The sequence below is a fragment of the Manacus vitellinus genome, unplaced genomic scaffold, assembly GCF_001715985.3.
Source record: "Manacus vitellinus isolate BGI_N305 unplaced genomic scaffold, ASM171598v3 scaffold_0_pilon, whole genome shotgun sequence".
Classification (NCBI taxonomy): Eukaryota; Metazoa; Chordata; class Aves; order Passeriformes; family Pipridae; genus Manacus; species Manacus vitellinus.
This window is the reverse complement of record NW_021938789.1, coordinates 9,822,162-9,836,578: the sequence shown is the minus strand read 5'-3', so window position 1 is coordinate 9,836,578 and position 14,417 is coordinate 9,822,162. Positions and strand designations below refer to the sequence as shown.

Below are 14,417 nucleotides of genomic sequence, written 5' to 3'. Positions count from 1 at the left end.
TGTAGTGATGCTGATTCCTACATGCCTGGGTTGAGAGTTCATCAAGAAATGGCATAAATCACATAAATCAATCTGCATATTTTGCAAAGCCTCTCTCTTTTTACTTTTTTTCCTCTCCCATTTTTATCTAAAGTTGAATAATTAATGTTTGATTTTCACAGTTCCCCATTCAGAAAATGGGCTGTTACCCTCCAGTATTTTGTTACCTTAGAGTGTAATGGTTTATAGGCAATAAAAATAGGATTCTTGATATATTAGGAATTTCAAGTGAATGTGTAAGAGTAACTCCCTGTTATGAGCTATTCCCTGGAATTCCATTAGATTCTTAAAGTTACTGCAGATTTACATGGGAAGCAGAAAAGTTGCCCCCATTTTGCACCCCAGTCCGTCTCTCTGAGGAGGTATTGCTGTGGGGATCTGTTGCATGGCTATTATCTGCCTTTTCAATAAAAGAGAAACTTGATGTTGTTTCTTTACTGTACAAATGAAGATAAGTTCCTAAGTGGAATGTAAACAATAATTTAATTAATTATTAAGTGAGCTGAAGAAACTGATATGTTTTGGGCATTGAGCAGAGTTTTGGCAAGAAGTTGCAAGTATGTAATGGAACAGAAAACTACGTATGACCAAAGCCAAGTCTTAAAATCTTTCAGCCAGTTTTACTACACATTGTTTGAGAGATGGAATCCAGCCACACTAGTGAGTGAAATAAAAGCAAGCAACACCATTAAAACTGTGCATATGTGTGAAATAACAAATGGAAGGACTAGAGTCGGCCATTCCTGGCAGCAGAATGGGAAATGGAGGTTCTGTAAGATACCACTAGCTTCAAGATTAAAGTATATTTAATTCTATGTAAGGCATGCTTTATGTTTGAGATAAAAAATCAGATAGATTAACAAATTGCAAAAGCAATGGGAGTGCTCTTTACAAACCAGCCCTGAGCAAAAGACACTGGGAATATAAGATAGGTGTGCATCTTCTTGTACCTGTGTAATAGCCATTTGACTATGTGAGTTTCTCACCCACACACGTATGAGCATTCCACTCTTTCACTCTGTTCATACTGTTTCCAAGAAAATCAATCTAAGACTCATGATATCTGTATTCCATATAAAATTCATATAAATAGCAAAAGACCCCTATGCCAGATTATAAAACCATTGTGCTTTGCAGGACCAGATCTGTAGATCAGTACTCAAATGTCCAAATAGATGAAGTTAAGATATATAGATCCCTATTAATTAATTTGTTATTCCTGTGTAATTTATGTCAGAATCCTAAATATGTTAGGTAGAAACAAGATGGATCTAATTTAAAACTAATGGAGAAAATTATTGGTATTTGGACTATGTACTCTGAGTATAAACTTTAATGTCCGATTTTTTTATATACTTATCTTGTGAGTTTTTTAATTTGTAATGGCTGCAGAGTTTTTACAGGTGTATTTAATGGCAAAATCTTATCTTGAGTTGCATTTTAAAAGCTCAAGTATAGTTTAATTTGCTGGGAACAGGAGGAGGGGAGGAATGCCATTCTTTCCTTGGGGAGACAGCAGTTTCCTCATGCAGCATTAACTTGAAAGAATATGAGACACGTGTATGTTGCCAACAGGAGTGTGGATGTATAGAGTTCTGAAAATAGTAAGTGTCAATAAGTAAGAGTTGCAGGTGCCAGAAGAAAAATGTAAGCTCCCAAGGGCACTATCTCTTTTTATTTTTGCCTTGTCCGATGCCAAGGTTGATGTTTAAAATTCAGATTTTTCCCTGAAAAGTGATTATACAAAAACAAAAAAAGATCTTGTTTCAGAACAGATGTGTTTCCTGTGTGTATTCAGAATCACATTTATTTGTTCCCATACCTTTATTTTAATATACTGTTTACACTTGTTACACATGTGCAGCCAAAAGCAATGTGAGGGAGAAACCAAAAATCAGCTTCTCACTGGGGATGAGCCGTGGAGCTGCTGTGAAGGGCAGCTCTGCTGAAGGCTCATTGGCAGCAGGATCTCTGTATCCACTCTTTTTGGGAACACAGCAGCCATGCTCTGTAGTTCTTTCGCCACTGCCTAGCCTAGAAATCTATAACAGGGGATTAATCCACGATTAATCCACTTAACCCGTGATGGCAGCAAACCGAGACAATTATTTTTTCCATCCTTGTTAGGTACCAAGGATAAGTGTTTACTCTTCTTTATAGCAATCTTTTCATATGGTTAAAGCCTGTCATCACATTCCCTGTGAGCTTCTTCTGTCTTATACAAAATAGAGGTAGATCCTTCTGCCTTGCTTCTTGTGAATCTTTTGGGGTTGGTTTGTTTGTTTGCATTTGTCCTTAAATTCATTGATTCCTGTGAATCTCAGCAAAATTCTTTTAGAATGGGTAACCCAGTCCTGGCCACAGTACTCCAGAAGTGGACAGAGTATTCCAGTTGAAGTCTTTCAAGAGATGTGTTTGCTGGAGTGGACGGCTATTGTATATAAGACATTTCCCTTGTTTGTGAGACATTTGCTTTATAAGCTGGACCATTTTATACAGTACTATCTAGACAGTTATTCCCCATTTTTTATTTGTGCTTTTGTCACTTCATTTTATTGAATTTCGTCTTCATTTCAAATCATTTCTCCAATCTATCAAAATCATTTTGAATTCCATTTCTGTCCTGCAAGGTGTCTTCAGCCTCTCAAGTGTGGTTCCATGTACTGACTTTTTACGTGAACTGCATTCTGCCTTCCAAGTCATTAAACAAAAATAAAGGAATTTGGAGAAAATGCCATAGTCTCAGTTGGCCTCATATTTCAGTTGCAAGATCTATTTTGGTTCAGCAATCACCATCACAGACAAGAAGAAAAGCCTCATTTAGCTTGCAGACTCTTAATCATGTAAGTGTGTAAGGTGTAAAGAAGAACCCAGCTTGACTCTCAGATCACACAGTGAACGTACAGGACTGTTAGATGGAGGGGGAAAAAGAACATCATTGTACTTAAAACTGATTACATTTGCCAAAGAAATCAGAGTCAGGAAAAAATATTGAAACCCTAGGATTCCATTTACTTGGAGACCCTATTCAGAGTTGAGCCATGCTTCAAATTACAAATAATACCAGGGGTGGAATGGATCAGAGGGAATAATGACAGTTGTGGCAGAAGATGTTTTGCTACTTGGGTAGCCTGGCCACAGCAGCATGGCATCTTTACTTCTAACCCAACTTGCAGGCTGTCTCTGCCCTCTTCTGTCCTGTGACCCATTCCATAAGTATATTTTAATACAAAATATTTTTTAAGTATTAATATTTTTTTGTTATGTTTAGGCCATTATTTCAATGTTTGAGCATGTGAGTGCAGTATGTGAAAGGGAGGTTGCCATGGTAATTTCTCATTATTGTTGAATAGAAAAATAATTACTCTGGCAAAATCCCCCGTAACCTGTCAAAGCATAAGTTAAAGATGCCTGAGGGCAGCCTTGCCTTCACCATCCCCTTTTTGCAAAAAAAAAAAAATAAAAAAAGGGGGTGGGTTTTTGTTTGGTTTTGGTTTTGTTTTTGTTTTTAATAACTGGATCCTTTTTCAGCTTGGCTGGGGACACCTCATTTGATTTTGCTCACATTTGGCTGTGAGAGTAGTTAGGCCCACCTGTGACAAGGGTGGAGCAGAGAATTAATCAGCAGAGTGTATCCAAGCTTGACAGAATTTATATATTCTTTTAGACTTTGGTTTTCTTTCTGGGGGTGGTGTGTTGCATTTTATGTTTTTCCTTCTTCCTGACATAAAATATGCAAAAGCTTAAGATAAAGACCTTGGACAGTATTCAAACTGTGACCGGGTCTGGATATTTCATCTATCCAGGGAGGGAATTCACAGTAATTCCATGTCCACATTTTTCTTGCTTTCAAGACTTCTTGGAAGCCAGAAGGAGTGCAAGTATGTGTGGTTCTGAGGTGAGGCCCTGCACTTTCCTTGCTCTTTGTCTTTTTCCCATGTGCATTTACATCCTGGCTATGTGATGCTCCTGTTTTTGTTCCCAAGTCACTGGATGCTGCATGGGTAGCTCCAGTGATACTGAGCTACTCAGTTAAAAAGAACTGCAAATGTGATATGTGACATTGCTTAAAGCCTTCCCTCCCATCTTCCTTCCCTATGACAAGTATGTCCAAAAGCTTGCAGTTAAACAGTTCTGCAGCCTCTCTTTTGCCACTACTTGTTGGACAATACACTCTTATATGGGCTTGTAATGTAACCCACTAGGCTGTGCTGAGTGAAGAGTCCATGTGCAGAGGTGTGTTGAACACCTGTGTATATATTTCATACTTACCATGGCTACTCAGCTCCTCAACACAGCAGTGTTTGCACATGGTAACACTCATCAGGTTTACACCAGGAAAGAGCAGCAACTCTGTGACAACAGATGTTGCAGATGTGGGGACAACTTTGATACCTCTTTGTGTGACTGAACTGCAGGGCCGTATGGTCCTGTCACTGCCAGGTGGGATGGGCCTTGGCAAGGAAGGAGTGTTACAGGTTCTGACGCAGCCAAGAAGTCTGTCTGGCATCTCTGGTACAACCCAGATTGCTAAAACCTCTCCTTACCATTTCTCCATTGTATGCTTGACAAAAATCAAAGTGAAGTTGAGAGGCAGGAAAGATACCTTGCTCAGCATTTTGGAGTAAAATCCAACAGTAACATCATCTGGAAATACAGCAGCAGAACTAAAAATGCCAGATAGTTATTTCTCTGCATGTATACGTATAATGACTATGATAGATGCGTATTTTCTCTTAAACTGGTATTTTATCTCAGAGGATTTTTTCCTGTGAAGGGAACAAATATTTTTCTGGATTAGATCAATAATGCTCAGGCATTAAGAGATGCTCAGTGCTCACTGTGCTGAGTGAACCTGGCCTTGCACACTGGTTAGACAGCTGCCATGAGTGGGACGGAGTGGCTCTGAGTGCAACTTGGGCATCTTCACAAGTGTATTTCCAGCTTTGTTGCTGTTCCTGTGTGCTGCAAGTGATTTAAGTCTCAGGGGCCTCAAAAGAGCAGAAGAGACTACCAAAAATTTCTAATCCAGCTATTAAATATATCCATAGCTTTTGAATTAAACCTTTGGTGTGTTTTGTGTTTTCTGACTTCTGTGAAAAACCTTGCAAGCTGGACCACTTGGTCAGGTGCTAGACATTGAAGTTTGAGTGGCTGTTGTTGATCATTAAGGTCTGGAAACGCCTGGTTCAATTGTCAAAGCCAAGAAACTACCTGTAGTGGTGTAGTGGTATATGCTTTACATTGTGCACTATATTAATAATTGCCATGTTCCAGCTATGTGTATTATTTTAAGTCTAAGTATACACCGGTCACCTTAACATATTGTTTTCACTTCATGTATCACACTTAAAAGTAAAGTTGTCTGACAACAATTACATTTAAGTAACTAACTGGTATTTAACATGCAGTAGCATCGTATTTATAATAAATGCATTGAAGTGGAATGGCCATTATATGTAGTTTCTAAATAACTTTATTGTCAGCTCATGCTGATGATTGGGTTATGTAGCGTTATAGAATTAAGTCCTGAGGTTTTCTGATTACTAGGTCTAAGCATTTGAGACACATAGCCCAGAAAAGGAGAGAAAAATCATAGTTGCTTAATTTGTTACTGATTTATAAAGCTATATTTAACATTTGAACAAAAAATTCTTCATTGAAATGAAAGTTTTTACATATTTAGTGTGCTTGATAAAATGAAAGTCTATTGTATAATAAACTAAGCACTTTATTTTTTTCTTAAGTTAGAAATGGAACTTTATCTAGGAAAATTAGTTTGAAATATCATATAGACACCTGTACCCCAAAACCATGGGTGAAGAAGATAAACTAGGTGTGATGCTGTGGAATATCTTTTACGACATATGAATATATATTTATTTTGCCTCCTATTAAGTGAATGATCTGTTGCTTCCTAGGATAGTGACAACCTCTGGTGGGATGCCTTTGCAACTGAATTTTTTGAAGATGATGCAACTTTAACCCTTTCATTTTGTTTGGAAGATGGACCAAAGCGATACAGTAAGAAATGTATATTTTTTTATCTACTGTTAAGTCTGAGTTTCTAAACACAGTTTGTCTGTACAAGACAGATGCAACCCTGGCAATGACAAAGTCACTTGTGTGTATTCAGTGACCATTAAAGAATCGCATGAGTTGGGGATCCATTCTTTTTGTGGAATTCTCTGAATTTGATTACATGAAAATAAATTATTTCCTAGTGGAGTGAAGCAAATAATGAAATATAATCTTTGGATTTTTATTTTTAATAAATAAGCTTTGTGGCTGTGCTTGCACTCTTTGTTAATTTGTTTTCTGCAAAGATTCAAGTGTTGAGTCTTGTGGGCAAAATTGTTCACAGAAAGGGAACTTCATAGCAAGTTTCAGTGTTGTTGCTGGAAGGGCTTCCAAATCTAAACAGGGATCAGAAAAACAATAAATCAAAAGCTATATCCTTGCTAATGTAGATAAGTATTCCATCAACTGTGTGGATCTATGCTGCTTGCACACATTAAGGACCTACCTTGGATATTGTCTGAACAGCAGTGGAAGTCTAGAACACTCTCAATCAGGCACTAAATGAAAGCTTGAATAGAAGTGCAGCAGTGAATAAATCTGATGGCACTGGTATCCATTGCCTGCACACTCTGAGCAGCAAAAAGGGATAAAATTCATCGAACAAATTGTTTGAAGTGAATAATTCACTCAGCTTTAGCACTAAGCAACAGAGAGAGAAGTAAACATTGAAAAACTGCATTGCCAGTTGTTTCACTCGATTCAGAGTGACCCGTGCTTTATGGTGACAGCTTGTACTCTCTATTTAATGCTGTGAATCTTGTGAGATTCTTCTTTTTCATGAGGGTGACTGATTGTCAGCCTATCACTCACGTACTTCTAATTCCTTTTATCAATTATCTCAGGTATTTATTTGACAAGTGTTACCTTTTCCTGGAGAAAAAATAACAGCTGCTTTGAAAGAACGTTCTGGGATTAGTGTTGACAGAATTACAGTTTCTTGCCTTTCAAAGCAAGTGATAACTCTGTAAAGGTCCTTAAATTACAGCCTATAGCAACGTTGGTAACAGCTGATCTGTCCTGATTAGGTTGAGTCAACTTGTCAGATATCAGATTTGCTAGTTGTGTTATCAGTCCAGAAGGCACAGATACATCAGCAAAAAAGCAATTAATGTCCAGTTAGATTCAGAGGGAGTTGTGATTCTGGAAAACAGTGCTGCATATGAAAGAATTTGTCAAAGTATAAAATATTCCTGTTGTCACAAATGCTTGATAATGGTTATACTGTGTGTAACTGGGACGGTTTGGTACAGAGTAATACTGTAATTCTTACCATTGTTTCTGATAAGCATGATTGAAAGATCAAATTACTGTAGGTATGTTTTTAAAAGAACTAGTACACAGGACTTTCCCTCTGGTTTTAATTTCTGACCTCTGCACAAACTATTGTTGCTTTTGTTGTTGTTATTCTCAGCATCTGAAACTGAGGGTCCTCATTTGGAGCTCTTTGCTGTTCATTCCTATTTCCTTTCCTTCATTAGTAAATATGTATGTAATTCTGAACTGCAGTATTGGTGATTCTTTTTGACATGAGCAGTATGACTGTACAGTGATACTCTAAAGAGCATGATTGTGCTGTTCCAGTCTGGGACTTCCACTGCCCTCTGAGAAGGCTTGAGAGCAGCCTTGGGGGTGCCGTGTTGTCCAAGTCCCTGACTGGGGACACATTCAGCATTGCCAGGGGAGGCTGCAGAGAGGAGGTTGCATGTTAAGAGTAGCTTTCTCTTCCTAGGAGGGAAGTTTGTGTCCAAAACCATGTTCAGGAGTTGAGAACAGAGCAGTTTGCTCCCTTTTTGAGTACAAATAGCAGAAAATCACTTCATCTGTAGCAGGTGCTCAATGAGCACAGAGACTTGGTTGAGGTCTCTCTTTTGCCTGCCTAAGCCACACTCATGCTCTGTTATGCTTTTATGTATACTCTTGGCATCTCCCAAAGACCATAATGTCACCTAGTACCTTTACTCCAAGTAACTTGTGAAATTGTTGGCCAAGGGCTGTGGCTTCTGTTAGGTGAGCCAGAGTATTCTGAGTGGTTGCAGCACCAAGCGTGGAACTTTGACAGAGATGAAACCAAAGTCTTCATACCTGCTGTCCGCAGCAAGACAACTGCCTCCTTGCCCAGTATGCATGCTCTTTAGTATGTAGTGGGCATTAAAAATATTGGAGCTTGCAGAGGGGGAAAAGATAAATTGTTTGTTATTACTCTTGCAGGAACAAACAGTAATGGAGGGAACCAAGATAAGGCCCAGGAAGAGAGAAATAGCCATCCTTTGAGAAGTTGTTTATAAAGTTGAAAGTGATAAAAGATGCTAACCTCTGGCATTTTCTTCCAGAATTCAAAATTGCCCGCCTTTGTCTTACTTCAGCCTCTGAGAGATTTGCTTACATCTCTGACATTGGTTGTGACCACCACCTCATTTTCTTTCCTTTGGGCAAAAGTTTCCCTCTTTTGCAAACTCAAATATAATAGGAGCAAATAAATTCCATAAATAATCTTAAGTGTGTGTGCATATGTGGAGAGAACAAATAGTTTGTCAGCGGCCATGGTTTTTGTCTGGGTTATGGCAATTCCCAGTTCTTTTCCTTCCTTCTTCTCAGGAAGATCTTCCTTCTCTTCCAGATCTTGCCTTAAGCCATCAGATATGTGGAGGAACAAAGTGTTTTGTCCCAGGTCCTTTCTTCAAAGCCCCTCAAGAAAATTGTGTGAGGCTGCTAGGAACTTGCATGGTCTCTTCTATTCTTCTCTAATCTTGACTGCAGTTCCCAAACCCCTCTGGGGGCTTCTTTCCCATGCTTGCTTTAAACTTTTCTATGAGTTTCCTATCATAACCTGTTTCCCAGCTGGCTTTCTCTGCCCTCTGCTCTTACCTGAACAGTCCAATCCCACAGCCAACACAAATGTTCAGAGCATGTGAACAAGGCCTGTAAATCATTGTTCATGTAAGTGTTAGAAGATGTAAAAAAAAAAAATATTACTTTTATTTGTCTCCAATTTCTTTTTAACTTTTAATATACAGTTCTGTCCAAGGAATCGTAAGGTTTGTAAACTCACTTTTTTTTTATCTCAGAAAACTATGTTGCTTATTTAATTTCATGGCCCAAAACTGAAGCTTTATGAAAACACCAAATATTTTTAGGTCTACCATTGATATTACCATGTTTTACAGCACTCTATACTGAGAAAAACAGTTTTCTTCCCTTTGCCACTTTCACTGTTTCTCATCACTTGTCAGCTCTCAGATTCTTTAATTTGTAGGGAAAAACAGATATGGGTCAAAATGGGGATTTTATGTCACTGGGTTATATTTACTTTGATTTGCATAACACAGCACTATATACTGGTACTTGACCTAGCTTTAAATGTACCTGTATATCTGAATGGCACAGCAGGTAAAGATATTTACTATAACCTGGAAAGAGCAGAGATTTGTTAGTTCAGTGATCCACCAGTGCTAATTAATTTGATTGCCAAGTTTGTTAGACCTAGACCAGTTATCTTTGCAGAACAGTATTTTGCCTTGGATAGATGTTCAGTTGGAAGACCAGCTTAACTTTTTCATGTAGAGATTCTGTGTCAGACCTGAAATAGCTCCTGTGCCCATCTTTGCAGCTCTTTTTGTCTTTCTTCAGCATTTGATTTTTGTAGATGCAAGAACTTTACCTTCCTCAATTCTTTATCCTTGGCACAGCATTCCAAAAAAGAATATACTGTCTTCTTTCAAACAGTCACTGAAAATGTATGTTTTTCTCCTATTTGCTTATGCTCCTCCGCTATTCTTTTGGTCTGCTATTATCTATGAACCTTACTCACATTCTATGTTGAAATTTTAATGAGAAATGCTACAGAAAATGTAGATGTATTTCAATGTAACAAAGGTGTAAATTATAGGTTTCTCTAGTCTGGTGTTTTGGCTACCATGAGATGGAGAGAAACCTCACACATTCCAATGCCTAAGGGCAGGAAAAGATTCCCAAAACCAAAGAGATGCTACCTGTTTTATACTGCATTGAATTATAGTCATCAAAAACTAAGAAGTAAACCCATGAAGTTCATTCTACAGTGAGGAAAAAGAAATTTGCTCTAATGTCTTGTGCCCTGAATAGTTTGATCAAGAAGTAAATAAGATTTCAACAAAACTAAAATAAGAAAATAGGCCTAATGGAGCAGATTTTTTGTTTCCTTGTTATGGTTAAAGCATTCATTTCCTGTTAAGAGGCTTCTATCCCTGTAAAAGGGTAAATACTAGACTCTGATCCATTGTTGCCCAGGTTCTTTGTTTCTTAGAGACAAAATATTTCCCGAACAGATAAGAGAAACAAGTTTGATTGACAGCTCTTAGCAGAGTCTCATCAGCTGCTGTGCTGACAGCCTGGTGATGCGCACTGTGCTGATGTGGTAGGGACTGACAGGTGATTGACAGCCCAAGACTGTGGAGACAGGAAAGATGAAGCATGCTCAGTAAGAATAATGTGCAGTGTTTATGCAGCACTGCAGAGAATAGGAGCTAGAAAGTTAACTCTTTCAGGGCAAAGTGCCACTGTAACGCAGAACGGATGCAGTTGCCACTGTACAGAAAATTAGGGCTTGTCTGCATTTCTCTTCTGTTCACTAAATGCTTTCTGTCCATGGAGGAGCTATATGCTGTGAGCAAGCAAAAGCATGAACTATCACATTTGTAGCTGTAAAAAAATTTCATGTGTGGTAGGTATGATGGAGTCCTCAAAATGGATTTATTTAAGCCTATAGATGTAGAATGTATTGAGAGTTTCAGGCACTTTTTATGAGCTTCCATCACCCAATTTTATATGGCATTGTATAATGTTACACTGTAGAAATTTCAGAAGGAATGATTTGAGCTCTTTTGCTCTCCCTGTCCCTAGGAAAATATAGTGATTTCAGTTTTATTGTTGCTCTGAATATGTAACTGATAATTGAATATGCATTTTGTGTTATAATTTCTACTGCAGTTTGTGTTTGGAATGTACAATATAACTATACCATGCTTTGCATTTTATGTCCTTTTCTCTACTTCGTTCATGAACCCTGCTGGATTTTTCTTCTTTTTTTAGTTTTTTTTTGATAGCTAGATAGAAATAAAGAAAGAAAGAAAGAAAAAGAAAGAAAGATAGAGTTTTCTGGGCAGTAGTTTCAGAGTACAGTGAACTTTGGGCCAAGTGGTAAAATCATCAGCTTTAAAGTGCTTATCTAAGTTATTCTGTGTGCCTTTAGAATATATTAGATAGGTGTATCTTATATTTTACTACAAATTATGTAATTAATACACAGTGAGTGAGCTGCCACAGATTCATTCTGCCTTTGTCCCTCTTTGTAACCTGTGCAATACAGGTAACTTTATAGCCCTTTGTTGAAAAACTTTTACAGTGGTTAATGGTGGGAAGCTACATCTAGTGGGTATTTCTTACAAGCGGAGAACATAGCTTGGGAATAAACAGGGGAAGTTCACCACACATATTACTGCATAACTATTGTCAAAGAGAGGGTTTTGAGAGGCCAGCATGCTACATTATCACCCCAGGTTTCTATAAAACTGTTGTCTGGTTTCTCTCATATAACTCTGAGAGAGAAAATTAAATTTGCCAAGAGAAACAGATTGTAGTATTTCCAGGATCATGTTCTTTCTTTTTCCCTTTATTCCCTGCCCCCCCCCCCCGGGGAAATATAAGTCATTAAACATGACTTGAGCATTCAGGTGCAACAAAGTAAATTGGCCTAGCTTAGTAAATGAGACAGATTATTTTGTGTGACTCCCTGCTCTTCATCTTTATATACCCCTCTTCTAGTTTTTGTTTTTTTTCAGAGTTTTTTGGCAATACTTTTGAACTTAATTTCAGAACATAGATGAAAATTTCATCAAAATCAAGTATAACAGGTCCACAAGTGCCTGGATCACCACTAGTCCCTCCACTCTCTAGCTAATTAACAATTACTTCCTAAAATTGGTGTTTCAAGTCTTCTCAATCCATTTTACATATGCTCTATTAAAACTGTCTATTATTAAATTTTATTAAGAATAAAAGCAATGCAGTAGTAAGTCAAATGGTTTACAAGTGTCTAAGTGTATTACACCCATGCACTTATCTTTATCACCCAAACTTTTGTAAGCTCATCAAAGAATAAAATGAGATTTGTTTGACAAAACTTTATTTTACATAAACCCATGTTGACTGGTATTAGTTACATCCCTTTCACTTCAATCTTTGTCAGTTAAATCCTGTATAATTTTTTTCACTATCTGGTCTGTATTGTTATCAAGCAGGTTATGTAGTTCCCTGACTGTATAGTATCCCTTCTTAAATATCAGCACAACGGTAGTGGTTTTTTTAGATTCCCTCAGAAGGTCTTTTTTTTTTAATTACTATTTTTTAACAACAGATAGAAATGTGCAAAAAACCGTAGAACTGCTAATTTCAAAACATTTACTTTTCATAGGTAGTATTTAAGATCCATCTCAGCAGCTGATGGACTAGAAAGTACTTTTCACTCAAGATCAACATTCTTTCCAAAAGTAGAACAAAAAAGCTCTTCTTATATATCGATGTTGATATATTCCAAATTAATTTAAGTTTTGAATAAAATTCAAGGTCTTTTTTTCACTAGCTTATACTGATATGGATTTTTCACTGCCAACTTCAGCATCTCATTCTAAAATTTTATATTTCATTATGTATTTTTATGGAACATTTTCTTTTTTTTTATCTTTGCTTTTTTTTTCTATAGTCATCATCATTATCAGGATTTTTTTTTTCCTTCTAGCTATTGCCTTCATTTTTCTACAAACTTTTTTTGCCAGATTGTTTTCTTTCTCACATTATAGTTGCTATCCATATTTTCTCCAGTCAATTGAGCTTTGGTGAATCCAGTATTCTGAAGCACCAGCTGTATCTCTCCTACTGACTGGGATTGCCTTTTCTTTGTCCATACTGAATGCATGTTTTGGATGGCATTTATAGAGAAACATGTGGTCTGATTGAAGGGTGTCCAGGGGAAAACAAAAGTCTTGAAATAAGACTTACTAAGAAAAATGAAAGAATTTGAGTTGGTTAGTCTACAGAAGAAAAGACATGGCAAAAAGGAGAGGGGAAAAGGGGACATAATAACAAGACATATCAAGGATATCTTTTTCCATATCCATGATGAGCAGGGGAAGAGATGCTGGCCTTAAATTGCGTTAAAAAAAAAATTACATAGAGGGGTTAGTTCCTACCAATGAGAAAAATGAGGTACATGAACAGATTCCTTGGGGAGGCTGTGGAGCCTCCCTAGTAAAGGGGCTGTCTGACCTTCACCTCTAATTCCATGAAGTCGCTGGTCCCAAAGCAAGTACCAGCTTTCAGGTTACCGTTCAGTTCAGTCTCAGCAATTGTAACCTGTTCTGAACAATTTTCTCCTCTTGGATGCAAAACTTTTTGTAATTAAAAACACCCTGCTATTTCTGATTTTTTAGCAATAGAAATGATGTTTTTCTGATACCACTGGCTGTGCAAGACTTTTCACTTGAATCTCCACCAATTTCCTTCAGAAAAAGCACTTTTCTTTTTTTCCACATTACTGACAGATGTTGAAGAAATAATTCCTTCTAGCTTTTGATTTGCAATTAGCAAATATGAATCAGACCTTCACCTCTGCCAGCTGCAGTCTTGTTAGCTAGCATAATGTTCCTGCACCTCTCAGTTATCAATACCTTTCGAATACAAACACAGGCTGCTTTACTGTAAAGTGCCATCCATGTGCAACGTTTGTTCATTGCATGTGTGTTCAAACGCAACCTCGGTTAGGTACTCTGTGGAAAGGTTTATCATGAAATCTGTTCTCTCAATCTCTTTTTCAAATACCTTACAAATAATGTAATCACAGATATCTTCTGTTTGTAACTAAGCTTGTTATACAAATCGCTGTTGGAGGCCCTATGTCTGTAAAGGGGCACCTAGAAAGGAGTGCTAATGTACGAAGGGCTACTAACTCCAAATGTGAATATTGCACAATTTTATAGAGCCTCTAATTGTAATGGCACACTGAAATCCAAGTCAACCAGATTGGTTCTGCTGCTATGTAAACAGATTAAGTGATAAACCCTCTTTGGGAGAAATCATAATATAACAGGACATGATACATTTTAGGAGTCTAGGGTCCATTCAGAGAGCAGAAAGAATACAGACAAAATTAACATGAGGGAATCACAGGCTTTTCCCCTGCCCAACACAAATAATCCCTTTGTTGTGGTAGGCTTTTGTTCACTCGTTTGGTCCAAATTATGTACCATTCAGTTCTTTCTCTCTTC

At 37.5% G+C, this 14,417-nt stretch overlaps 1 protein-coding gene across 10 annotated transcripts in view; it reads left to right on the top strand.

Moving 5' to 3' along the window:
- Window positions 1–14,417, top strand: part of LDB2 (LIM domain binding 2) — a 219,246-nt gene that overhangs the window by 70,771 nt on the left and 134,058 nt on the right. For all 10 annotated transcript variants that reach the window (XM_018067710.2, XM_008930341.3, XM_018067693.2 and 7 more), the window contains one exon: window positions 5,961–6,063. In XM_018067710.2, coding sequence (XP_017923199.1) covers window positions 5,961–6,063 — 103 coding nt within the window. The remainder of the gene's footprint in view (window positions 1–5,960; window positions 6,064–14,417) is intronic.